The 26,484-nt window shown below is 41.7% G+C and overlaps 2 protein-coding genes across 4 annotated transcripts; both read left to right on the top strand.

The window, feature by feature from the left end:
- Nucleotides 1-1,351: 1,351 nt before the first annotated feature.
- LOC306936017 (uncharacterized protein) lies at nucleotides 1,352-9,897 on the top strand. 2 transcript variants are annotated; one of them, XM_079519428.1, is made up of 4 exons: nucleotides 1,352-1,497; nucleotides 3,078-3,503; nucleotides 6,625-6,894; nucleotides 7,174-9,897. In XM_079519428.1, the coding sequence occupies exons 2-4, from the start codon at nucleotides 3,110-3,112 to the stop codon at nucleotides 9,177-9,179; spliced, it is 2,670 nt and encodes an 889-aa protein (XP_079375554.1). In that variant the 5' UTR covers nucleotides 1,352-1,497; nucleotides 3,078-3,109; the 3' UTR covers nucleotides 9,180-9,897. The 2 variants fall into 2 exon arrangements, with proteins under 2 accessions (XP_079375554.1, XP_079375555.1); XM_079519429.1 differs by lacking the exons at nucleotides 1,352-1,497; nucleotides 3,078-3,503 and having other exon boundaries at nucleotides 6,657-6,894; nucleotides 7,143-9,897.
- A 5,595-nt stretch (nucleotides 9,898-15,492) lies between these two features.
- LOC306938981 (uncharacterized protein) lies at nucleotides 15,493-24,203 on the top strand. Of its 2 annotated transcripts, none has more exons than XM_079523402.1 (4): nucleotides 15,493-15,635; nucleotides 18,567-19,060; nucleotides 21,456-21,591; nucleotides 22,017-24,203. In XM_079523402.1, exons 2-4 carry the CDS (start codon nucleotides 18,641-18,643, stop codon nucleotides 22,556-22,558), a joined length of 1,098 nt encoding a protein of 365 aa, XP_079379528.1. In that variant the 5' UTR covers nucleotides 15,493-15,635; nucleotides 18,567-18,640; the 3' UTR covers nucleotides 22,559-24,203. The 2 variants fall into 2 exon arrangements, with proteins under 2 accessions (XP_079379528.1, XP_079379527.1); XM_079523401.1 differs by having other exon boundaries at nucleotides 21,456-21,725.
- Nucleotides 24,204-26,484: the final 2,281 nt, after the last annotated feature.

Genomic DNA, 26,484 nt, shown 5'->3' with positions numbered 1-26,484 from the left:
GGGGTGGAGCTGGTCATCATCAGGGGTGGGGTGGTAATCAGGATCTGCCACGGATGAGTCATCTTCTGACTCGCTGCTGTATGAAGGCGCATTCTCTCCATCATCTCTATCCGTGTTGATACTGGCTGCATGCACGGCAACATCTACTGGGTTTAACCTGGCCAGAACAGGACGCATCTCGCACTTGCCTGAAACTAAATTGTTTCCTGGTTGTGCCAATTCAGACTGAGACTGCTGTGACTTCATTGCTGTGCTTCTCTCTCTTCAACCGTTCTGCTGCTCTCTGTAGCTTGTTGTAAATGGTGATTGTGTTGATGCTGTCCGCTTTGCCTTTTAAATTGGACCAAATAGCTGACGTCACGCCACGTGTACGAGGACCAATAGCTGACGTCACCAGCGTCGTAACCTAGCAACGCGCGTCAGGAGTCGCGCAACGCAACAGCTGTTGAACGTAAACAAACCACCGCGGTTTCCGGGTCAACGAACGTGAACGTAAACAAACCGCAATTGCGGATCTCCGCCGGGACCGGTGGGAACACTAGTATTCACGGTAACTTGAACTTGCTTTTTTCAGCGGTTTAGAGTGAAGTTCAGTGAAAAAATTTACTTCTGGACGATGGTGTCATCACACACACACACACACACACACACACACACACACACACACACACACACAAAAAAAAAGGAACGTAACGTGTGTGTGTGTGTGTGTGTGTGTGTGTGTGTGTGTGTGTGTGTGTGTGTGTGTGTGTGTGTGTGTGTGTGTGTGTGTGTGTGTGTGTGTGTGTGTGTGACACACACACACACACACACACATGTTACGTTCCTTTTTTTGGTCAGTACGTGGTGGATAAAAGCACGTAGGCTACACACAACACTACTATTACAACAACCTTCTTTAAAATCCCAGGCAGTTACACAAAGTTGCACCAACAATACGTACAGTGAAACGAACCAACTGACTCCATGGTGAAGTAAAGAAGTGTGCCTCTCTGTAATCAATGCAAAACATAAACTACTCTTGCAATACCGTACTGCAAGTGAAACGACTTTCTCTGCATGGTGACTGCATGATAGCCCTAGAATGGCTGCTAATCACAGCCACAGCCTGTGATATTTATTACATAGTATTTATTCATATAGAGCTGTATTATCTGGAGTCAAGAATAAAGGGAATATTGGTGTAACGTATTTGCTATCATCAGATACTATGCGGCATAATACTACGCTACACCATGGCTCCCCCTATTGGCAGTTTATGGTACGCTCCATCGCTAGTGCGCATGTGCACAACACCCTATGTATGTTCGCCGCTGCTAGCCAGCTGTTGTTGCTAAAATCCACAGAAGAACAATATGAAGTTTATTAAAACAACGTGGCGTCAGACTGTTGACACTTTAACATACAAAGAAAACTGAAACGTGTCGTTTCAAAACAGGGTCGTCGTTAAGCAGCAGGAGGACGTTTGCTAGCAGCTCAACCACTGAAACACGGCAGGTAAAAGATGATTCTGTTGCTGTTGTCTAATTCATGTTGAGTTTCATTTTGTCTTTTATATTAACTCATCTTTTAAGATGGAACATTAATCGTATTACTAGTTATATCTGCTTGTTTGTTATAAATGTGACGATAACCAGTAGTTACTAGCAGCAGTAATAATAACATTGTTTGGTTTGATTGATTGAAGTATTTATTAACAGTTTGGGGAATTACAGTACATTTCAAGCACAACTCAATACAACACTGTTAACTGGACGACACCATAAAACATTACACTTGCTTCTTGTTGATGCCACACTATTATTCATGTAACCATAACGTTACATCAGTGTGTGTTGTTTTCATAGAGTATATATATAAGGTTGTTTTGCAGTGGCAGAGAAAGAGTGAGAGAGGTGCACACACCATTGAAACACATTTTACATGGTAGGCCTATTGGTTTGTTGTTGTCCTCACCTCTTTGAAACCAAAGTGTTTCCAAATAGATTGATAGGTTGTACTTTTCTTGTTGACCAAAGGCTCTCTAAAATGTGGAACGCCCTACCAACAGCCATTAAGACATGTGAATCCCTTGACTCCTTCAAAACCGGAAAAAGAGGGTGTTTAACTGTTTATAACAAAATACAAGACAAAACAAAGGGCATCATTGTGAAATGGAATGCTTAAAATAATATACTTAAAAATATATGTTTTAAATAGCCTAGTAATTCATTGAGCAGCCCACTATGGCGATGTGACCGGATGTTAACCGAAAGGTTCCCAGTTCGAACCCGGGCTCCCCCAGAGTCGAAGTGTCCTTGAGCCCTAATCTAACTGAACCCCTAATTACTCCCGATGTGCAGGTTGGTGCCTTGCATGGTTTCGCCCGGCATCTGTGTGTGTCTGTGTGAATGTATGAGTGAATGGGTGTAATGCACAATCTCTGTAAAGCGCCTTGGATAAAGGCGCTATATAAATAGCACCATTTACCATTTTATGTGATCAAATATGATCTCCCATCCCTACTTGTGAAATGGTTGCACTGTACACTCGCTTCTGCTTGAACAACTGAGGCAGAACATTACTGTAACAGGCTGTATCAACTCTGTATAATAATCTAGACGAGACTGGCGTGTATCCTTATGTGTGGCTTTATTGACAACTCTTATTAATGTAACACCTGAATAGCTGGGTGCGTCACCTAATGTGTTCCCCCGTACCTGCACACATAGGTTCCTATGCATATCTCCACAATTACAAATCACACCCATGCGAAGTGAGGGGCGCTCTTATCACCATACATCGTCTAATTTTTGCGTCACAATTTGCGTCCTCACTTCTCCGTCTTCACTTTTGTCTTCAATGTTTGTGTTTACACAAACCCGGAAATCTGGGCATATTTTTTGAGGGGCGAATGCCCCTAAAAAAATTGGTTACTTCACTTCACTCATTGGTTTATTCACTTTAGACCACTGTTCCTTGTGTGAACTTAAGTTAAGCATGTTTTGATTTCTTCCCTAATACATAAATCCCATATTAAATCTCAAGATTCACATGTTGGAGAGTTGGGCTAACCTTCCTTATTCACTTAATTTCAGACCGGTGTGTGGAGTCCAGACTGCAGGTGAAAATGAACTCTCCAGACTCAGCCAGGGACGTTTCTATTAAACATGAGGGACCTGAAGACATTTCTATTAAACAGGAGGAACCTGAAGACATTTCTATTAAAGAGGAGAGACCTGAAGACATTTCTATTAAACAGGAGGGTCCTGAAGACATTTCTATTAAAGAGGAGAGACCTGAAGACATTTCTATTAAACAGGAGGGACCTGAAGACATTTCTGTTAAAGAGGAACCTGAAGACATTTCTATTAAAGAGGAGGGACCTGAAGACATTTCTATTAAACAGGAACCTGAAGACATTTCTATTAAACATGAGGGACCTGAAGACATTTCTATTAAACAGGATGGACATGAAGACATTTCTATTAAACAGGAGGGACCTGAAGATCACCCACACCTCAGTAAGTTTCATGTGCTCTTCCTTTCTTTAATATTTTCTGTCTTGTAGGTAAGTAAGGCTGTCCCGGACACTCGCTCGTTACGTTGGCACTCGAATCCTAATTAATGGGTTCAACACCGTTCAAGCCTGGGGTTTTTTTTGTGGTTTTTTGTTGAGTGGTGTAAACCACTCCTACAACTGGCTTTGTTAGTTTACGTGTCTGTCTGTTCGTACCAAAAAATGAGCATGGTTGCTATGGTCACCCAGTTCACCCGGGTGTGATTTCAGCTTTGTTAGTTTACGTGTCTGTTCGTACCAAAAAATGAGCATGGTTGCTATGGTCACCCAGTTCACACGGGTGTGATTTCATTACGTCAGACATTACGTCAGACCACAGTTGATCAGTCTATATAAGACCTTACACCACTCAGTTCACACGGGTGTGATTTATTTTTAACATAATCACAGTAGTACAGTGGATAAAAGAAGGCTGTGTGTGAAAAAATATGCCACAAGCACGTGGCATTCTGCATGGCACAACAAATCTGGGTGCTCATCTATCTATAAATGCACCAAGTCTCTGTACATCTGCACGTGTGTAATCCACGTACCTCGAGAACCGTTGGCCCCACCAACTTCAGATTCGACACATGCTTTCCACACCCCCACAGGGAGTGCAGTGCCCGGTTGTTTGTTTGTAACCTTTATTTCAGGGGAATCCAATTGAGACCAGGGTCTCTTTTTCAATGGCGCCCTGTATACAAATAAGAACATTTACATTTTACATACATGACATGGACACACAGTACAACAAATATAATCCACAAGCACATACACACAGAAACAAAACCTTGTAACCAAATGTTACAGAAAGCAGGTGCATATGCCTTCCTCTAGTGTGAGGTCAGTTAAGAGTATCTTAAAAGTAGTAAACGAAATAAAAACATTCAACTTCAATTTGTTTTGACAACCATTCCATAAATGTGGAGCATACACCCTGAAGGCAGTATCTCCCAATTTAGTAGTAGTTTTTGGTACCTTCAATAAAAGCATATCTTGTGATGTCGAGTAGGTCGGACCCACGGTTGTCCATAGCCGCCACAAAAGGCCTCTGCCTGACTCCATATATGGAGCTGGCCTGTTCTGACATCACAAATATGTTCTGAGATCTGCATAGACTCCATATTTGGACATGCCTGACAAAGAACTCCATATATATACCACCACAAAAGGCTCTGGTCAGGCTCTGCCAGTGGACCTCACCTGTACATTCCATGACGTCACATTGAGATTAGACAACAGGGCATGCATGCCTGACACAGGGGCATGCATGCCTGACACAGAACTCCATATATATAGGAATAAAGGGACACAGAGAGACAGATACAGAAATCTCCATATACGGGCATAAAAGGGACACAGACAGATGTGTGGATTGGGTACTCTGACACGGGTACAACGGGTATTGCATAGCCGGGTGGGGCATGGATCTCCTACTTCCATCGTTACCGACTCTGTACGAGAGAGCGCTTTGTCTGACGATGTGCCTAAGTTTGCAAAAAAAAGAAAAAAGACGGTGGCACATACCATGCTGTTGACTGTCTGTTTCATGGATGCTCTTGATAATAATAATATTGGAGATTTATATAGCGCTTTTCTAAGTAGGCCTCCTCAAAGACGATTTAGGCTAGCTACATGATATTTATTGGTGCTTAAATCCTTTTAATGGGCGGCGACACGTTAAACTTCACCCTTTTTTCACCGATATACTATACCCCCCACAGGATATATAATGAATTGCAGCTTGGTTAAAAGCATTCACAAGAACTTATTAAACTTAACTTAATTAAAACGAAGTCCGCTCGAAAATCCCTGCCGTACTGCCGTAATCCTAAAAACAGAGCTCTGGGACAGCCTTAAGGTGGCCTTACACTAGCCGATTTTTTTCCAATCTGAAATCTGATAGCACCACACACTACAGGATAATCGGAGCGGGGCAGAGCAAATATCAAACATTCTTGATGTTGATCGGGCCGATCCCGATCGCACTTTGAGCGGTCAGGCACCCCCTGAGCGTCAAAAATGCCTGATTATCGGCTAATGTAAGGCCACCTTTACTTGTAGGGCTGCCACAATGTCTAATTTTCACTATACAATAATGATGGGAAACAATACTATGACACTATATCCCAATATGTAAATCCATCATAGGAATATCTGTCAAATTTCATTTTGAGAGATATTATCTATTCTATTTAATATTTAATTTCTTATTACCATAAACAAAAGCACATCGTATTATGCACAAATGCAATGCGAAAGACAACCAGACCATTATAAATAAACTGTATGGATGTACGTAGGTCTAAAACAGATTCTTTGACTGGCTTTTTCTCAGCTTCTTGATTTGGAGGTTTGACCATTAATGAACCCCAGCATCTCTAAATTGTGGGAGGAAAGAGTTGCCTAAAATAGCCAATCTAATCTGCAACGTGTTGAGCTTGTTTGTCACAACACTTTGCAAGTGATATGGTGGAAAAAAGAAAAGTAGCAACTGCACTTTCTTACTCTTTACTAAACTGAAACATTACCATTATGTGTGACACAATTTCAAAGCCAGGTGTGAAAAATACTTGCTTGGCCTACTGGCAGCGTGAACAAGACATTTGGCGCTGATCAGTACAGTAGTTTGTGAGATTTGCCCCAGACAGGCACACAGGCTGACAGATTTACCGACTAGCGGACCCATTTACAGACGTACAGAGCTACGCCAAAGTGCTTCTGTTTCATAACGTCATGCACTAGCTGAGTGGCATGACTAATTGACTCCCAAATCAGAGCTCAGGTCTGAAGTATCATGTTTTGAAATTGTTTCAGAAGTTCATGATTCATAAAATATTTGCTGTAACATTATTCATTTTGGGGTTAAAATAACTAAATGTATTACTTTTTTTTTGTATTTTGCGTAAATCTTGCTAAAGCTTTCAGAACTATTACTAACCTTTTTTATTTTATTTAATTAGTAACGGTTTAGTCAATCCTATCTTGGTAGGTAATAGCTAATTTTGTACATGGAACATGGAAGAATGTATTTACATTTTAGGAATCCAGTGTTGACCATCATGTTATTTTTCTGCCCCTAGACATCCTGCATATGGTTGAGTGTTCTCCTGAACACAATAGGAGCCACAGTCTGCTCCAGGAGGAACCAGAGCGTCTACACATTAAAGAGGGACTGGAAGAGATACTTCAAAGACCAGAGGAGCCTGTTGGGTCAATGTTAACATTACTAACAGTGAAAAGTGAAGATAATGATGAAGATATCTCTTCGCACTGCTCTGAATTTGAAGTTGAGCTTGAATCTGACACTGACGCCACTGAAGACAGTGATGATTGGGAGGAGGCCAGTGGAGGTTAGTCATTGTTAAACACAGGGACAGGAACTATGTTTGTGGGAAACACTGGCAGTTGGTATAACAACTAAAACAATAGAAAGATGATGAATAAAAACATAAATATTAACAGAAAAGTCGTATGACTCCCTGTTAATCCCAAAGCCGTAGGACTTGTTTGATGATGGAAGCTTTTCGAGTTCTCTGTACTCACCATTTTTTATCCTGCCTCTCCCCTTCGCTCCCCCTCTCACCCTCTGTCACCCCAGCTTTGTTTGTCTCTCTCTCTCTCTCTCTCAGGAGTGAGGTCCCAGTCTTCCCATACTCAGTTCTCTTGTTCAGAGTGTTCAGACTCCTTCACATCTCAGGTCTTCCTCCATAAACACATCAGGACGAGACACAATGACCTCTACTGCCAAATGCTGAGGAATGGACAGATCACTGGAGAGAGTTTCAGTGAGTCAGGTAACCTGAAGAGACACCAGCGTGTCCACATGGGAGAAAAACCTTTCCAATGTAAACATTGTGACAAGAGTTTCAGTAATTCACGTGACCTGAAGAGACACCAACATATCCACACTGGAGAAAGACCTTTCCACTGTAAACATTGTGACAAGAGGTTCACTCAACCAGGTAACCTGAAGAAACACCAGCTTATCCACACTGGAGAAAAACCTTTCCACTGTAAACATTGTGACAAGAGGTTCACTCAATCAGGTGACCTGAAGAAACACCAGCTTATCCACACTGGAGAAAAACCTTTCCACTGTAAACATTGTGGCAAGAGTTTCAGTGATTCAGGTAACCTGAAGAGACACGAGCGTGTCCACATGGGAGAAAAACCTTTCCACTGTAAACATTGTGACAAAAGTTTCAGTGTGTCAGGTAACCTGAAGAAACACCAGCTTATCCACACTGGAGAAAAACCTTTCCACTGTAAACATTGTGACAAGAGTTTCAGTGATTCAGGTAACCTGAAGAGACACGAGCGTGTCCACATGGGAGAAAAACCTTACCACTGTAAACATTGTGACAAGAGTTTTACTGCATCATCTTTCCTGAAAACACACCAGCATGAGCATACCCAGCATACCCACACTGGAGAAAAACCTTTCCAATGTAAACATTGTGACAAAAGTTTTACTGCATCATCTTCCCTGAAAACACACCAGCTTATCCACACTGGAGAAAAACCTTTCCACTGTAAACATTGTGACAAGAGGTTCACTCAATCAGGTGACCTGAAGAAACACCAGCTTATCCACACTGGAGAAAAACCTTTCCACTGTAAACATTGTGGCAAGAGTTTCAGTGATTCAGGTAACCTGAAGAGACACGAGCGTGTCCACATGGGAGAAAAACCTTTCCACTGTAAACATTGTGACAAAAGTTTCAGTGTGTCAGGTAACCTGAAGAAACACCAGCTTATCCACACTGGAGAAAAACCTTTCCACTGTAAACATTGTGACAAGAGTTTCAGTGATTCAGGTAACCTGAAGAGACACGAGCGTGTCCACATGGGAGAAAAACCTTACCACTGTAAACATTGTGACAAGAGTTTTACTGCATCATCTTCCCTGAAAACACACCAGCTTATCCACACTGGAGAAAAACCTTTCCACTGTAAACATTGTGACAAGAGGTTCACTCAATCAGGTGACCTGAAGAAACACCAGCTTATCCACACTGGAGAAAAACCTTTCCACTGTAAACATTGTGGCAAGAGTTTCAGTGATTCAGGTAACCTGAAGAGACACGAGCGTGTCCACATGGGAGAGAAACCTTTCCACTGTAAACATTGTGACAAGAGTTTCAGTGTGTCAGGTAACCTGAAGAGACACCAGCTTATCCACACTGGAGAAAAACCTTACCACTGTAAACATTGTGACAAGAGTTTTACTCAATCAGGTGACCTGAAGAAACACCAGCTTATCCACACTGGAGAAAAACCTTTCCACTGTAAACATTGTGACAAGAGTTTCATTGATTCAGGTAACCTGAAGGGACACGAGCGTGTCCACATGGGAGAAAAACCTTTCCACTGTACACATTGTGACAAGAGTTTCAGTGTGTCAGGTAACCTGAAGAGACACCAGCTTATCCACACTGGAGAAAAACCTTACCACTGTAAACATTGTGACAAGAGGTTCACTCAATCAGGTGACCTGAAGAAACACCAGCTTATCCACACTGGAGAAAAACTTTTCCACTGTAAACATTGTGACAAGAGTTTCAGTGATTCAGGTAACCTGAAGAAACACGAGCGTGTCCACATGGGAGAAAAACCTTTCACTTTTCAACTGTAAACGGTGTGAACTCAGGTCACCTGCTAAGACACCATCGCATTCACACCATGGGGTAAAACTATTTCCACTATAGTTTCATTTATAGTTTCCACTATAAATGAGCTCTATGGGAGGATCAAATTAAACAGCTGTATGTTCGTAGCGAGGTCGATAGACAAGGAAAATAATGGATTATTATACTGCTCCTGGCAATAGATGCCTGCAGCTTTTTTGTATTCTCATTTTAAATCTTTAAAATGTATTAAACCATTTATGTTTACTTTATTATCACTTTTTTTGCTGGAGGACACCATTACAGTCATATATTGCTAATTATTCTGCTGTTTTTTATAGAATTGTACTGTTTTAATGTTTGATTTGAATGCAATCTGTTTTATTACACACCACATGGGAAGCACTACCACAATTATTTCACTCATTAAATATAAAAGATGTACGCATGCATTTTTAAATCTTTCATGACATTCATTATCATAATATCATTGATTATTATTTTTCTTTTTTCTTTTAGGTTTTATGACCTCAATGACACCCAAACAACCTGAACTTTGAACATTCAGTCGATCTTCTGTGGTAGTCTATGCCTGCCGTTTTCACCGTCCATATAGCAAATCGGAGGACCTTTTGAAGCTAATTATTCAGAAAACCACAGAAAATCCACTGAATGTTCGAGTTCAGGATTATGGTGTGCAATTGAGGTCAGAAAACCTAAAAAGAGAAATCATCACCAGACCTTTAAGGAATTTATCATTTAAGAATAATTATCATGACAAAGATCTGGACTGGATAAATTTTATGTGTGACAATTTTATTAAAACAAAAAAAAAGTGTTTGGGGCGTCTGATGTCATGTATTGCCATAACAATGTTCTCCTCTATGATTTTGCACTTGTGAATCTGGATAAGCACCTCCACTGAATGCCTAAATTATAAAAGTAAGTGTTGAAGATTCCCACACATTTTTACCAATGAATTTCCAAACCTTTTCCAGAATATTTAATCCCAGACTACATCTATCGATATCTATGAAATCACCCATCAGTCTAGTGGGGACTGATTGGCTGAACAATTTGTACTTAAGTAAAAGTATCAATACTGCAATATGGAAATACTACAAGTATACAGACTTCAAAATGTACTTGAGTAAAAGACAAGTACAAAAGTATTGTCATCAAAATGTACTCAATGTACTACAGTACAGAGATTTCAAGTTTTCAAATGTATAAAAATGGTGTGACCCATTGTGAGCTTGTAGATCGGCTATTTTCAAATGGCTGAAAATGTATGTATGTAGGCTGAATGTCTGGAAAATTAGAAAAACACTTTCACTTTTCTTCATTAAAAACCTCTGGAGTCATAAACTGTATAGTATACAGTACACAAAATGAGCACATAGCCAGTCAAACTTCATAGTATAAAGCCTATACTGTCATTTCACGTATAACCAAATTTAAGCAGTATAATTGAACCAACGTTATTATCTTTACAGTAAACGGTAAACAGAAGTGGTGCATTTAAAGTAAACGGAAATACACATGCACACTTACACTCTAGTTAACCCATTAAAAACACCTGTATCACTTTAACCATTATTTTATACTATTAAACCTTTATTTTATAGTTTAGCAGTTAAACATGTTTTGAAAATGTGTGCTGCAAATCTTTTAATAACGATGGCTGGCTGGATAGATATAGCCAAATACATATCATTTTGGGGGTCCTTGACATGAAAAAGTTTGATCACCACAGTTAAAACCTGTCAGCTGTATGAGGCTGTGACCTTGCCTTTTAAAGGCCAAATTCATCAACACTGCAAAAATATTCATAGCAAATGCCACACAAGTTAATATATTTTTAAGCATTTTTATTTCCAAATAACGTTTACAGAATTATGAAAAAACAATATAACAACTGATACAGAGCAGAAAGAGAAAATAAATATGAATGTTAAACTAAAATAAATCAGAACCAAATGCATACGGGAGAGACATGTTTTACAGAGCGTGTTTGTTTCGCGAACTGTTGGATTGTCCTGCATCACCGAAATGGGGTTCTCAACTGGAGCATTGAGAAACCATGGGGATCCATTGTCCATTGTGCATGCACCCCACATCTGCCCCCATCGTATTGGAGGGGTAGAGCACCGTGTGTGGACTGTTGTTGTACATCACAGCGGTGCCCGTTGGCATGTAAGAGAAGCCGCTGGGCGGGATGGTGATGGGGAATGATGACAGCCCACCGCTGCCAAACTGCATGGTGGTGGTACTGGACGCTACAAGCTCGGTGGTCTGGGGGGCACCACCGATGTGGGTGGTGTCCAGGAGACTGGCAGTGGCAGCCTCGGTGTGGCGCCCTCCCACGGGTCTCTCCGACGACTCCGGCACCTGGAAGGTTTTGTCTGCCTCCTCGTAGCCCCTGGAGCTCATGCGCTCGTCTCTGGACGGGTCGTAGTGTGACGGGGGGTCCGGAGAGTTGAGGCACGTTCGGATCAGGGCTTTTCCGTCCTCCCCGGTGAGCATGGGCTGGAGCTTGCGGGTGGCGTTGGTGTACATGTGGCCCGTTTCGCTGACCACCACCAGGAGAACCTGGGTACCGGTCAGCATGGCGAGCTCGTGGGCCTTCTTCATTATGCCGATTTTCCGTTTACTGAAGGTCGCGTATCGCTTGGTCTTGTTTTTGACCAGTTCAATTTTAACCTTCACACGCCCCTTTCCCCCACGTGGGGCCGCTTCCCCGCAGTGATCCCAAGCCCAAAATCCAGCAGAGGGGCGGCGCTGGTCATCATCAGGGGTGGGGTGGTAATCAGGATCTGCCACGGATGAGTCATCTTCTGACTCGCTGCTGTATGAAGGCGCATTCTCTCCATCATCTCTATCCGTGTTGATCCTGGCTGCATGCACGGCAACATGTACTGGGTTTAACCTGGCCAGAACAGGACGCATCTCGCACTTGCCTGAAACTAACTTGTTTCCTGGTTGTGCCAATTCAGACTGAGACTGCTGTGACTTCATTGCTGTGCTTCTCTCTCTTCAACCGTTCTGCTGCTCTCTGTAGCTTGTTGTAAAGTGATGGTGTTGATGCTGTCCGCTTTGCCTTTTAAATTGGACCAAATAGCTGACGTCACGCCGCGTGTACGAGGACCAATAGCTGACGTCACCAGCGTCGTAACCTAGCAACGCGCGTCAGGAGTCGCGCAACGCAACAGCTGTTGAACGTAAACAAACCACCGCGGTTTCCGGGTCAACGAACGTGAACGTAAACAAACCGCAATGGCGGATCTCCGCCGGGACCGGTGGGAACACTAGTATTCACGGTAACTTGAACTTGCTTTTTTCAGCGGTTTAGAGCCAAGTTCAGCACTGTTCTTTTGGCAAATCTAGTGAGCAAATATAAGACTTCCGGTGGACGATCTCTTCAAAATAAGAGTACCCTCTAGAGTATTGAAAAAAAGTTTAATTTGCACATTAAAACTACAAATGAAGCATTTAAATGATGCTATATGATGCTATAAGACACACATTATGTTTCTGTGTAAAAATAAGTAATTAAATAACGTAAAAAAGTTATCTAAATGGATAAATGCTATTCACTGGAGTGCATGGACTTTATAAAGTGGACACTGGACAAAAATCCCTGCTATGTATCGACTAGTGTGACATACGCACATGTCCGTGGAGACCTCCTCTACAACACCACACTGTCCGCTAAGCAGCAGAGGTGTAAAACAAAAATTGGCACGCCATACAGCGAGGTGAAACATAAAAAGATGTCCCATTTCCAGACTAAAGTCAACTAAAGTGGACACTGGACAAAAATCCCTGCTATGTATCGACTAGTGTGACATATGCACATGTCCGGGGAGACCTCCTCTACAACACCACACTGTCTGCTAAGCAGCAGAGGTGTAAAACAAAAATTGGCACGCCATACAGCGAGGTGAAACATAAAAAATGTCCCATTTCCAGACTAAAGTCAACTAAAGTGGACACTGGACAAAAATCCCTGCTATGTATCGACTAGTGTGACATACGCACATGTCCGTGGAGACCTCCTCTACAACACCACACTGTCCGCTAAGCAGCAGAGGTGTTTCCAGACTAAAGTCAACTAAAGTGGACACCTGACAAAAATGGAATGGAAATGGGACATTTTCTTATGTTTCACCTCGCTGTATGGCGTGCCAATTTTTGTTTTACACCTCTGCTGCTTAGCGGACAGTGTGGTGTTGTAGAGGAGGTCTCCACGGACATGTGCGTATGTCACACTAGTCGATACATAGCAGGGATTTTTGTCCAGTGTCCACTTTAGTTGACTTTAGTCTGGAAATGGGATTTTTTTTTATGTTTCACCTCGCTGTATGGCGTGCCAATTTTTGTTTTACACCTCTGCTGCTTAGCGGACAGTGTGGTGTTGTAGAGGAGGTCTCCACGGACATGTGCGTATGTCACACTAGTCGATACATAGCAGGGATTTTTGTCCAGTGTCCACTTTAGTTGACTTTAGTCTGGAAATGGGACATTTTTTTATGTTTCACCTCGCTGTATGGCGTGCCAATTTTTGTTTTACACCTCTGCTGCTTAGCGGACAGTGTGGTGTTGTAGAGGAGGTCTCCCCAGACATGTGCGTATGTCACACTAGTCGATACATAGCAGGGATTTTTGTCCAGTGTCCACTTTAGTTGACTTTAGTCTGGAAATGGGACATTTTTTTATGTTTCACCTCGCTGTATGGCGTGCCAATTTTTGTTTTACACCTCTGCTGCTTAGCGGACAGTGTGGTGTTGTAGAGGAGGTCTCCCCGGACATGTGCGTATGTCACACTAGTCGATACATAGCAGGGATTTTTGTCCAGTGTCCACTTTAGTTGACTTTAGTCTGGAAATGGGATAGTTTTTGACCTTTCACCTCGCTGTATGGCGTGCCAATTTTTGTTTTACACCTCTGCTGCTTAGCGGACAGTGTGGTGTTGTAGAGGAGGTCTCCACGGACATGTGCGTATGTCACACTAGTCGATACATAGCAGGGATTTTTGTCCAGTGTCCACTTTAGTTGACTTTAGTCTGGAAATGGGATGTTTTTTTACCTTTCACCTCGCTGTATGGTGTGCCAATTAATTTTTTACACCTCTGCTGCTTAGCGGACAGTGTGGTGTTGTAGAGGAGGTCTCCACGGACATGTGCGTATGTCACACTAGTCGATACATAGCAGGGATTTTTGTCCAGTGTCCACTTTAGTTGACTTTAGTCTGGAAATGGGACTTTTTTTATGTTTCACCTCGCTGTATGGCGTGCCAATTTTTGTTTTACACCTCTGCTGCTTAGCGGACAGTGTGGTGTTGTAGAGGAGGTCTCCCCGGACATGTGCATATGTCACACTAGTCGATACATAGCAGGGATTTTTGTCCAGTGTCCACTTTATAAAGTCCATGCACTCCAGTGAATGGACTTGGGCACTCCAGTGCATGGACTTGGGCATTTATCCATTTAGATAACTTTTTTACGTTATTTAATTACTTATTTTTACACAGAAACATAATGTGTGTCTTCACAATAACTGTAATGTAATAACAATACTAATAATGTAATGTAATAATTATTTAATTAACCACGCTTTTATTCTGAAAGCAACCGGATGTCTTAAATTTGCTAGCTCTCTGGCAGGAAGTTCTAGATTTGCCAAAAGAACGGAGCCGTGAAGTTCAGTGAAGAAATTGACTTCTGGACGATGGTGGACACACAAGCACACGCGCGCGCGCACACACACACACACACACACACACGTTACGTTCCTTTTTTGGTCAGTACGTGGTGGATAAAATCACGTAGGCTACACACAAAACTACTATTACAACAACCTACTTTAAAATCCCAGGCAGTTACACAAAGTTGCACCAACAATACTTACAGTGAAACGAACCAACTGACTCCATGGTGAAGTAAAGAAGTGTGCCTCTCTGTAATCAATGCAAAACATAAACTACTCTTGCTCTATCGTACTGCAAGTGAAACGACTTTATCTGCATGGTGACTGCATGATAGCCCTGGAATGGCTGCTAATCACAGCCACAGCCTGTGATATTACATAGTATTTATTCATATAGAGCTGTATTATCTGGAGTCAAGAATAAAGGGAATATTGGTGTAATGTATTTGCTATCATCAGATACTATGCGGCATAATACTACGCTACAACATGGCTCCCCCTATTGGCAGTTTATGGTACGCTCCATCGCTAGTGCGCATGTGCACAACACCCTATATATGTTCGCCGCTGTTGTGCTCTTGGCTGTTGTTGCTAAAATCCACAGAAGAACAATATTAAGTTTATTAAAACAACGTGGCGTCAGACTGTCGACACTTTAACATACAAAGAAAACTGAAACGTGTCGTTTCCAAACAGGGTCGTCGTTAAGCAGCAGGAGGACGTTTGCTAGCAGCTCAACCACTGAAACACGGCAGGTAAAAGATGATTCTGTTGCTGTTGTCTAATTCATGTTGTGTTTCATTTTGTCTTTTATATTAACTCATCTTTTAAGATGGAACATTAATCGTATTACTAGTTATATCTGCTTGTTTGTTATACATGTGACGATAACCAGTAGTTACTAGCAGCAGTTTGCAGAATTACAGTACATTTCAAGCACAAACTCAATACAAAGGCTGTTAACTGTGAGTGGACGACCCAATTAAGCATTACACTTGTTTACAACAGGGTCCACCATGTTCAATTCATCAAAACATTTAGAGACGTACAAATAGACACTTCTATATAGACAAAGAACAGAACAGGAATTCATCATAATGGAGGTAAAAAGGGAAAAGAAACATATACAGTGACGGGAAAAGGGGGGGGGGGGTGGTGGGGGGGGATTCAGATTTTACGGGGGCCAGTTTTGAATTGCAGCCATCCGAGGTGCCCTTTGAGAGCGGTTTTGAAGGAGTCAAGGGATTCGCATGTCTTAATGACTGTTGGTAGGGCGTTCCACATTTTGGTGGCATAGGAGCGAAAAGAATTTAGTCCCTTGTTTGTGCCGAATCTGGGTTGTACATGGTTCGTTGCACTCCCTCTGGTGTTGTGGGTGTGGACTTCGTTAACATTAAGGAAGTATCTAGACAGGTACATGGGTATCTTGGTGGAGTATCGAATCTTGTGGACCAGACCCATTGCAAGATGCTGTACTCTGTCACCGACCCTAAGCCATGCCAGTCTGTCAAAGTGGGCAGGAGTGAGGGGGGTGAGGCCAAGTAGGAGCCTGACCAGTTTGTTTTGGGAAGTCTGGAGCCTAGTTTTAAGGGCCTTTGAGGTGCTGTGGTACCAGGAGGTGCATGCATAGTCAAAGAAGCCTTGTACGAGGGCTCCTGTTAAGGTCTTCAAGGTGTTTTTGTCGACCAGTGAGGAGATCCTGTAAAGGAATCTTGTTCTTTGGTTGACTTTTTTGATTACGTTGGTGGCCATTTTATCACCGGAAAGATTAGCCTCCAGGATGGAACCTAGGTAGGTAATTTCATCTTTACGTGTGATAACATTGTCACCCACTCTAACCAAGAAGCCATTTGCCTTGCTGAGATTACTATTAAATCCAAAGAGAATGGATTCAGTTTTTCCCAGGTGTAAAGATAGTTTGTTATCAGCGAGCCGGGTGCAGATTCTACCGAGTTCAGAGCTGAGGGCATTTTCAACCTGCAGTTTGTCCCTGTCCGAGACCAGCAGTGCCGAGTCATCTGCGAATCTGGTTTGATTGATTGATTGATTGAAGTATTTATTAACAGTTTGGGGAATTACAGTACATTTCAAGCACAACTCAATACAACACTGTTAACTGCCAACTGGACGACACCATAAAACATTACACTTGCTTCTTGTTGATGCCACACTATTATAGCACCATAGCACTTACCCTACCCCCCTTAGACAGCACTTCTTAGACTTATATAGCATTTGAAACAGACTTATAGCATGTCATGTAGACAGCACAATAAGTGCATTGTATGTAGTCATAGCACTTCATAGTATATATGTACAGCATAGTATAGCATATATGTATAGTTTATATGTATAGTGTCATTATATAGATATGTTCTAGTTATAGTTTATATGTATAGTGTCATTATATAGATATGTTCTAGTCACGTTCTTAGATTACGCATGTTTCGCGATAAATGTATTTTACATATGTGATGTATTCCCATGCTTTTTGTTCTTGCTTAATGTAAGTCGCTCTGGATTAAGAGCGTCTGCTAAATGCCTAAATTGTAAATTGTAATTATTCATGTAACCATAACGTTACATCAGTGTGTGTTGTTGTAGTATTGTAGTGGCAGAGAAAGAGTGAGAGAGGTGCACACACCATTGAAACACATTTTACATGGTAGGCCTATTGGTTTGTTGTTGTCCTCACCTCTTTGAAACCAAAGTGTTTCCAAATAGATTGATAGGTTGTACTTTTCTTGTTGACCAAAGGCTCTCTAAAATGTGGAACGCCCTACCAACAGCCATTAAGACATGTGAATCCCTTGACTCCTTCAAAACCGGAAAAAGAGGTTGTTTAACTCTTTATAACAAAATACAAGACAAAACAAAGGGCATCATTGTGAAAGGGAATGCTTAAAATAATATACTTAAAAATATATGTTTTAAATAGCCTAGTAATTCATTGAGCAGCCCACTATGGCGATGTGACCGGATATTAACCGAAAGGTTCCCAGTTCGAACCCGGGCTCCCCCAGAGTTAGTGTCAAAGTGTCCTTGAGCCCTAATCTAACTGAACCCCTAATTGCTCCCGATGTGCAGGTTGGTGCCTTGCATGGTTTCGCCCGGCATCTGTGTGTGTCTGTGTGAATGTGTGAGTGAATGGGTGAATGTAATGCACAATCTCTGTAAAGCGCCTTGGAAAAAACTAAAAGCGCTATATAAATGCACCATTTACCATTTTATGTGATCAAATATGATCTCCCATCCCTACTTGAAATGGTTGCACTGTACACTCGCTTCTGCTTGAACAACTGAGGCAGAACATTACAAATCACACACGTGCGAAGTGAGGGGCGCTCTTATCATCATACATCGTCTAATTTTTGCGTCACAATTTGCGTCCTCACTTCTCCGTCTTCACTTTTGTCTTCAATGTTTGTGTTTACACAAACCCGGAAAGCTGGGCATATTTTTTGAGGGGCGAATGCCCCTAAAAAACTGATTGGTTACTTCACTTCACTCATTGGTTTATTCACTTTAGACCACTGTTCCTTGTGTGAACTTAAGTTAAGTATGTTTTGATTTCTTCCCTAATACATAAATCCCATATTAAATCTCAAGATTCACATGTTGGAGAGTTGGGATAACACCACTAGTTCTCCAGTTATTAAAGTCCTTCCTTATTCACTTAATTTCAGACTGGTGTGTGTGGAGTCCAGACTGCAGGTGAAAATGAACTCTCCAGACTCAGCCATGGACGTTTCTATTAAACATGAGGGACCTGAAGACATTTCTATTAAACAGGAGGGACCTGAAGACATTTCTATTAAAGAGGAGAGACCTGAAGACATTTCTATTAAACAGGAGGGACCTGAAGACATTTCTATTAAAGAGGAGAGACCTGAAGACATTTCTATTAAACATGAGGGACCTGAAGACATTTCTATTAAACAGGAGGGACCTGAAGACATTTCTATTAAAGAGGAGAGACCTGAAGACATTTCTGTTAAAGAGGAGAGACCTGAAGACATTTCTATTAAAGAGGAGGGACCTGAAGACATTTCTGTTAAAGAGGAGAGACCTGAAGACATTTCTATTAAACAGGAGGGACCTGAAGACATTTCTATTAAACAGGAGGGACATGAAGACATTTCTATTAAACAGGAGGGACCTGAAGATCACCCACACCTCAGTAAGTTTCATGTGCTCTTCCTTTCTTTAATATTTTCTGTCTTGTAGGTAAGTAAGGCTGTCCCGGACACTCGCTCGTTACGTTGGCACTCGAATCCTAATTAATGGGTTCAACACCGTTCGAGCCTGTTTTTTTTTAAACATAATCACAGTAGTATGGTGGATAAAAGAAAGGCTGTGTGTGGAAAAGATATGCCACAAGCGCGTGGCATTCTGCAAATCTGGGTGCTCATCTATCTATAAATGCACCAAGTCTCTGTACATCTGCACGTGTGTAATCCACATACCTCGAGAACCGTTGGCCCCCCCAACTTCAGATTCGACACATGCTTTCCACACCCCCACAGGGAGTGCAGTGCCCGGTGTCGAGTCGGTCGGACCCACGGTTGTCCATAGCCGCCACAAATGGCCTCTGCCTGACTCCATATATGGAGCTGGCCTGACAAAGAACTCCATATATGGGTATAAAAGGGACTCATACATAACTGGGTGGGGCATTCATCTCCAACTTGCATCGTCGAGTCGGTCGGTTGTCCAGAACCACCACAAAAGGCTCTGGTCAGGCTCTGCCAGTGGACCTCACCTGTACATTCCATGACGTCACATTGAGATTAGACAACAGGGCATGCATGTAGGGGCATGCCTGACACAGAACTCCATATATATAGGAATAAAGGGACACAGAGAGACAGATACAGAAATCTCCATATACGGGCATAAAAGGGACACAGACAGATGGGTGGATTGGGTACTCTGACACGGGTACAACGGGTATTGCATAGCCGGGTGGGGCATGGATCTCCAACTTCCATCGTTACCGACTCGGTACGAGAGAGCGCTTTGTCTGACGATGTGCCTAAGTTTGCAAAAAAAAGAAAAAAGACGGTGGCACATACCATGCTGTTGACTGTCTGTTTCATGGATGCTCTTGATAATAATAATATTGGAGATTTATATAGCGCTTTTCTAAGTAGGCCTCCTCAAAGACTCTTTAGGCTAGCTACATGTTATTTATTGGTGCTTAAATCCTTTTAAATGGGCGGCGACACGTTAAACGTCATCCTTTTTTCACCGATAGACTATGCCCCCCACAGGATATATAATGAATTGCAGCTTGGTTAAAAGCATTCACAAGAACTTATTAAACTTAACTTAATTAAAACGAAGTCCGCTCGAAAATCCCTGCCGTACTGCCGTAATCCTAAAAACAGAGCTCTGGGACAGCCTTAAGGTGGTTTTACACTAGCCGATTTTTTTCAATCTGAAATCTGATAGCACCACACACTACAGGATAATCGGAGCGGGGCAGAGCAAATATCAAACATTCGTGATGTTGATCGGGCCGATCCCGATCGCACTTTGAGCGGTCGGGCACCCCCCGAGCGTCAAAAATGCCCACAATGGGCTGCCACAATGTCTAATTTTCACTATACAATAATGATGGGAAACAATACTATGACACTATATCCCAATATGTAAATCCATCATAGGAATATCTGGTAATAACAAATATTTAATTTCTTATTACCATAAACAAAAGCACATCGTATTATGCACAAATGCAATGCGAAAGACAACCAGACCATTATAAATAAACTGTATGGATGTACGTAGGTCTAAAACAGATTATTTGACTGGCTTTTTCTCAGCTTCTTGATTTGGAGGTTTGACCATTAATGAACCCCAGCATCTCTAAATTGTGGGAGGAAAGAGTTGCCTGAAATAGCCAATCTAATCTGCAACGTGTTGAGCTTGTTTGTCACAACACGTTGCAAGTGATATGGTGGAAAAAAGAAAAGTAGCATCTGCACTTTCTTACTCTTTACTAAACTGAAACATTACCATTATGTGCGACAAAATTTCAAAGCCAGGTGTGAAAAATACTTGCTTGGCCTACTGGCAGCGTGAAAAAGACATTTGGCGCTGATCAGTACAGTAGTTTGTGAGATTTGCCCCAGACAGGCACACAGGCTGACAGATTTACCGACTAACAGACCCATTTACAGACGTACAGAGCTACGCCAAAGTGCTTCTGTTTCATAACGTCATGCACTAGCTGAGTGGCATGACTAATTGACTCCCAAATCAGAGCTCAGGTCTGAAGTATCATGTTTTGAAATTGTTTCAGAAGTTCATGATTCAAATAAAATATTTGCTGTAACATTATTCGTTTTGGGGTTAAAATAACTAAATGTATTACTTTTTTTTTGTATTTTGCGTAAATCTTGCTAAAGCTTTCAGAACTATTACTAACCTCTTTTATTTTATTTAATTAGTAACGGTTTAGTCAATCCTATCTTGGTAGGTAATAGCTAATTTTGTACATGGAACATGGAAGAATGTATTTACATTTTAGGAATCCAGTGTTGACCATCATGTTATTTTTCTGCCCCTAGACATCCTGCATATGGTTGAGTGTTCTCCTGAACACAATAGGAGCCACAGTCTGCTCCAGGAGGAACCAGAGCGTCTACACATTAAAGAGGAACTGGAAGAGATACTTCAAAGACCAGAGGAGCCTGTTGGGTCAAGGTTAACATTACTCGCAGTGAAAAGTGAAGATAATGATGAAGATATCTCTTCGCACTGCTCTGAATTTAAAGTTGATCTTGAATCTGACACTGAAGCCACTGAAGACAGTGATGATTGGGAGGAGGCCAGTGGAGGTTAGTCATTGTTAAACACAGGGACAGGAACTATATTTGTGGGAAACACTGGCAGTTGGTATAACAACTAAAACAATAGAAAGATGATGAATAAAAACATAAATATTAACAGGAAAGCCGTATGACTCCCTGTTAATCCCAAAGCTGTAGGACTTGTTTGATGATGGAAGCTTTTCGAGTTCTCTGTACTCACCATTTTTATCCTGCCTCTCCCCTTCGCTCACCCTCTCACCCTCTGTCACCCCCATCTTTGTTTGTGTCTCTCTCTCTCTCTCTCTCTCTCTCTCTCAGGAGTGAGGTCCCAGTCTTCCCATACTCAGTTCTCTTGTTCAGAGTGTTCAGACTCCTTCACATCTCAGGTCTTTCTCCATAAACACATCAGGACGAGACACAATGACCTCTACTGCCAAATGCTGTTGAATGGAGAGAGTTTCAGTGAGTCAGGTAACCTGAAGAGACACCAGCGTGGCCACATGGGAGAAAAACCTTTCCACTGTAAACATTGTGACAAGAGTTTCAGTAATTCACGTGACCTGAAGAGACACCAACATATCCACACTGGAGAAAAACCTTTCCACTGTAAACATTGTGACAAGAGGTTCACTCAACCAGGTAACCTGAAGAGACACCAACATATCCACACTGGAGAAAAACCTTTCCACTGTAAACATTGTGACAAGAGGTTCACTCAATCAGGTGACCTGAAGAAACACCAGCTTATCCACACTGGAGAAAAACCTTTCCACTGTAAACATTGTGACAAGAGTTTCAGGTATTCATGTGACCTGAAGAGACACCTGCGTGTCCACATGGGAGAAAAACCTTTCCACTAAACATTGTGACAAGAGTTTTACTAAATCATCTTCCCTGAAAACACACCAGCATACACACACTGGAGAAAAACCTTTCCAATGTAAACATTGTGACAAGAGTTTCAGTAATTCATGTGACCTGAAGAGACACCAACATATCCACACTGGAGAAAAACCTTTCCACTGTAAACATTGTGACAAGAGGTTCACTCAATCAGGTGACCTGAAGAAACACCAGCTTATCCACACTGGAGAAAAACCTTTCCACTGTAAACATTGTGACAAGAGTTTCAGGTATTCAGGTAACCTGAAGAGACACGAGCGTGTCCACATGGGAGAAAAACCTTTCCACTGTAAACATTGTGACAAGAGTTTCAGTGATTCAGGTAACCTGACGAGACACCAGCGTGTCCACATGGGAAAAAAAACCTTACCACTGTAAACATTGTGACAAGAGTTTCACTGCATCATCTTTCCTGAAAACACACCAGCATGAGCATACCCAGCATACCCACACTGGAGAAAAACCTTTCCAATGTAAACATTGTGACAAAAGTTTTACTGCATCATCTTCCCTGAAAACACACCAGCATGAGCATACCCACACTGGAGAAAAACCTTTGCACTGTAAACATTGTGACAAGAGTTTTACTAAATCATCTTCCCTGAAAACACACCAGCATACCCACACTGGAGAAAAACCTTTCCAATGTAAACATTGTGACAAGAGTTTCAGTAATTCAGGTAACCTGAAGAGACACCAGCGTGTCCACACTGGAGAAAAACCTTTCCAATGATTGTGATAAGAGTTTTAATGTATCAAGAAATCTGAAGGCACACCTTCATGTCCACAAAACAAAAAGTGCACTGTAAACGGTGTGAACTCAGGTCACCTGCTAAGACACCATCGCATTCACACCATGGGGTAAAATAAAAGTTTCCACTATAAATGAGCTCTATGGGAGGATCAAATTAAACAGCTGTATGTTCGTAGCGAGGTCGATAGACAAGGAAAATAATGGATTATTATACTGCTCCTGGCAATAGATGCCTACAGCTCTTTTGTATTCTCATTTTAGATCTTTAAAATGTATTAACAAACCATTTATGTTTACTTTATTATCACTTTTTTTGCTAGAGGACACCATTACAGTCATATATTGCTAATTATTCTGCAGTTTTTTTATAGAATTGTACTGTTTTAATGTTTGATTTGAATGCAATCTGTTTTATTACACGCCACATGGGAAGCACTACCACAATTATTTTACTCATTAAATATAAAAGATCTATTCATGCATTTTTAAATCTTTCATGACATTCATTATCATAATATCATTGATTATTATTTTTCTTTTTTCTTTTAGGTTTTATGACCTCAATGACACCCAAACAACCTGAACTTTGAACATTCAGTGGATCTTCTGTGGTAGTCTATGCCTGCCGTTTTCACCGTCCACAAGCAAATCGGAGGACCTTTTGAAGCTAATTATTCAGAAAACCACAGAAAATCCACTGAATGTTCAAGTTCAGGATTATGGGGTGCAATTGAGGTCAGAAAACCTAAAAAGAAAAATCATCATTTAAGAATAATTATCATGACAAAGATCTGGACTGGATTAATTTTATGTGTGACAATTTTATTATGACAATTTTATTAAAACAAACAAAAAGTGTTTGGGGCTTCTGATGTCATGTATTGCCATAACAATGTTCTCCTCTATGATTTTGCACTTATGAATCTGGATAAGCGCCTCCACTGAATGCCTAAATTATAAAAGTAAGTGTTGAAGATTCCCACACATTTTTACCAATGAATTTCAAAACCTTTTCCAGAATATTTAATCCCAGACTACATCTATCGATATCTATGAAATCACCCATCAGTCTAGTGGGGACTGTGATTGGCTGAACAATTTGTACTTACGTAAAAGTATCAATACTGCAATATGGAAATACTACAAGTATACAGACTTCAAAATGTACTTGAGTAAAAGACAAGTACAAAAGTATTGTCATCAAAATGTACTCAATGTACTACAGTACAGAGATTTCAAGTTTTCAAATGTATAAAAATGGTGTGACCCATTGTGAGCTTGTAGATCAGCTATTTTCAAATGGCTGAAAATGTATGTATGTAGGCTGAATGTCTGGAAAATTAGAAAAACACTTTCACTTTTCTTCATTAAAAACCTCTGGAGTCATAAACTGTATAGTATACAGTACACAAAATGAGCACATAGCCAGTCAAACTTCATAGTATAAAGCCTATACTGTCATTTCACGTATAACCAAATTTAAGCCGTATAATTGAACCAACGTTATTATCTTTACAGTAAACGGTAAACAGAAGTGGTGCATTTAAAGTAAACGGAAATACACATGCACACTTACACTCGAGTTAACCCATTAAAAACACCTGTATCACTTTAACCATTATTTTATACTATTAAACCTTTATTTTATAGTTTAGCAGTTAAACATTTTTTGAAAATGTGTGCTGCAAATCTTTTAATAACGATGGCTGGGTGGATAGATATAGCCAAATACATATAATTTTGGGGGTCCTTGACATGAAAAAGTTTGATCACCACAGTTAAAACCTGTCAGCTGTATGAGGCTGTGACCTTGCCTTTTAAAGGCCAAATTCATCAACACTGCAAAAATATTCATAGCAAATGATCACACACAAGTTAATATATTTTTAAGAATTTTTATTTCCAAATAACGTTTACAGAATTATTAATTATTTTAATAATTAATTTGTACAACAATATAACAACTGATACAGAGCAGAAAGAGAAAATAAATATGAATGTTCAACTAAAATAAATCAGAACCAAATGCATACGGGAGAGACATGTTTCACAGAGCGTGCTGTTGTTTCGCGAACTGTTGGATTGTCCTGCATCACCGAAATGGGGTTCTCAACTGGAGCATTGAGAAACCATGGGGATCCATTGTCCATTGTGCATGCACCCCACATCTGCCCCCATCATATTGGATGGGTAGAGCACCGTGTGTGGACTGTTGTTGTACATCACAGCGGTGCCCGTTGGCATGTAAGAGAAGCCGCTGGGCGGGATGGTGATGGGGAATGATGACAGCCCACCGCTGCCCAACTGCATGGTGGTGGTACTGGACGCTACAAGCTCGGTGGTCTGGGTGGGGGTGGTGTCCAGGAGACTGGCAGTGGCAGCCTCGGTGTGGCAGCCTCCCACGGGTCTCTCCGACGACTCCGGCACCTGGAAGGTTTTGTCTGCCTCCTCGTAGCCCCTGGAGCTCATGCGCTCGTCTCTGGACGGGTCGTAGTGTGACGGGGGGTCCGTAGAGTTGAGGCACGTTCGGATCAGGGCTTTTCCGTCCTCCCCGGTGAGCATGGGCTGGAGCTTGCGGGTGGTGTTGGTGTACATGTGGCCCGTTTCGCTGACCACCACCAGGAGAACCTGGGTACCGGTCAGCATGGCAAGCTCGTGGGCCTTCTTCATTATGCCGTTTTTCCGCTTGCTGAAGGTCGCGTATCGCTTGGTCTTGTTTTTGACCAGTTCAATTTTAACCTTCACGCGCCCCTTTCCCCCACGTGGGGCCGCTTCCCCGCAGTGATCCCTCGCCCAAAATCCAGCAGAGGGGCGGCGCTGGTCATCATCAGGGGTGGGGTGGTAATCAGGATCTGCCACGGATGAGTCATCTTCTGACTCGCTGCTGTATGAAGGCGCATTCTCTCCATCATCTCTATCCGTGTTGATCCTGGCTGCATGCACGGCAACATCTACTGGGTTTAACCTGGCCAGAACAGGACGCATCTCGCACTTGCCTGAAACTAACTTGTTTCCTGGTTGTGCCAATTCAGACTGAGACTGCAGAGACATCATTCTAAACACTAAAGCCAAAGGGTTGTTTCCTTCTCCTTTCCTTTATTTTGTTGTTCTACTCTTGTGTGTTCAAGA

Source organism: Electrona antarctica (genome assembly GCF_951216825.1).
Source record: "Electrona antarctica genome assembly, chromosome: 2".
In the NCBI taxonomy this organism is placed as follows: domain Eukaryota; kingdom Metazoa; phylum Chordata; class Actinopteri; order Myctophiformes; family Myctophidae; genus Electrona; species Electrona antarctica.
Note: the sequence above shows the minus strand (reverse complement) of the source record. Positions and strands in the feature narration are given on the sequence as shown.

Excerpts from the sequence above, each read along its gene's own strand:
- LOC306936017 (XM_079519428.1), top strand. The coding sequence starts at position 3,110 with ATGAACTCTCCAGACTCAGCCAGGGACGTTTCTATTAAACATGAGGGA. Across the intron at positions 3,504-6,624 it reads TGAAGATCACCCACACCTCA|ACATCCTGCATATGGTTGAG; the intron begins GTAAGTTTCATG and ends TTCTGCCCCTAG. Across the intron at positions 6,895-7,173 it reads TTGGGAGGAGGCCAGTGGAG|GAGTGAGGTCCCAGTCTTCC; the intron begins GTTAGTCATTGT and ends TCTCTCTCTCAG.
- LOC306938981 (XM_079523401.1), top strand. The coding sequence starts at position 18,601 with ATGAACTCTCCAGACTCAGCCATGGACGTTTCTATTAAACATGAGGGA. Across the intron at positions 19,061-21,455 it reads TGAAGATCACCCACACCTCA|ACATCCTGCATATGGTTGAG; the intron begins GTAAGTTTCATG and ends TTCTGCCCCTAG. Across the intron at positions 21,726-22,016 it reads TTGGGAGGAGGCCAGTGGAG|GAGTGAGGTCCCAGTCTTCC; the intron begins GTTAGTCATTGT and ends TCTCTCTCTCAG.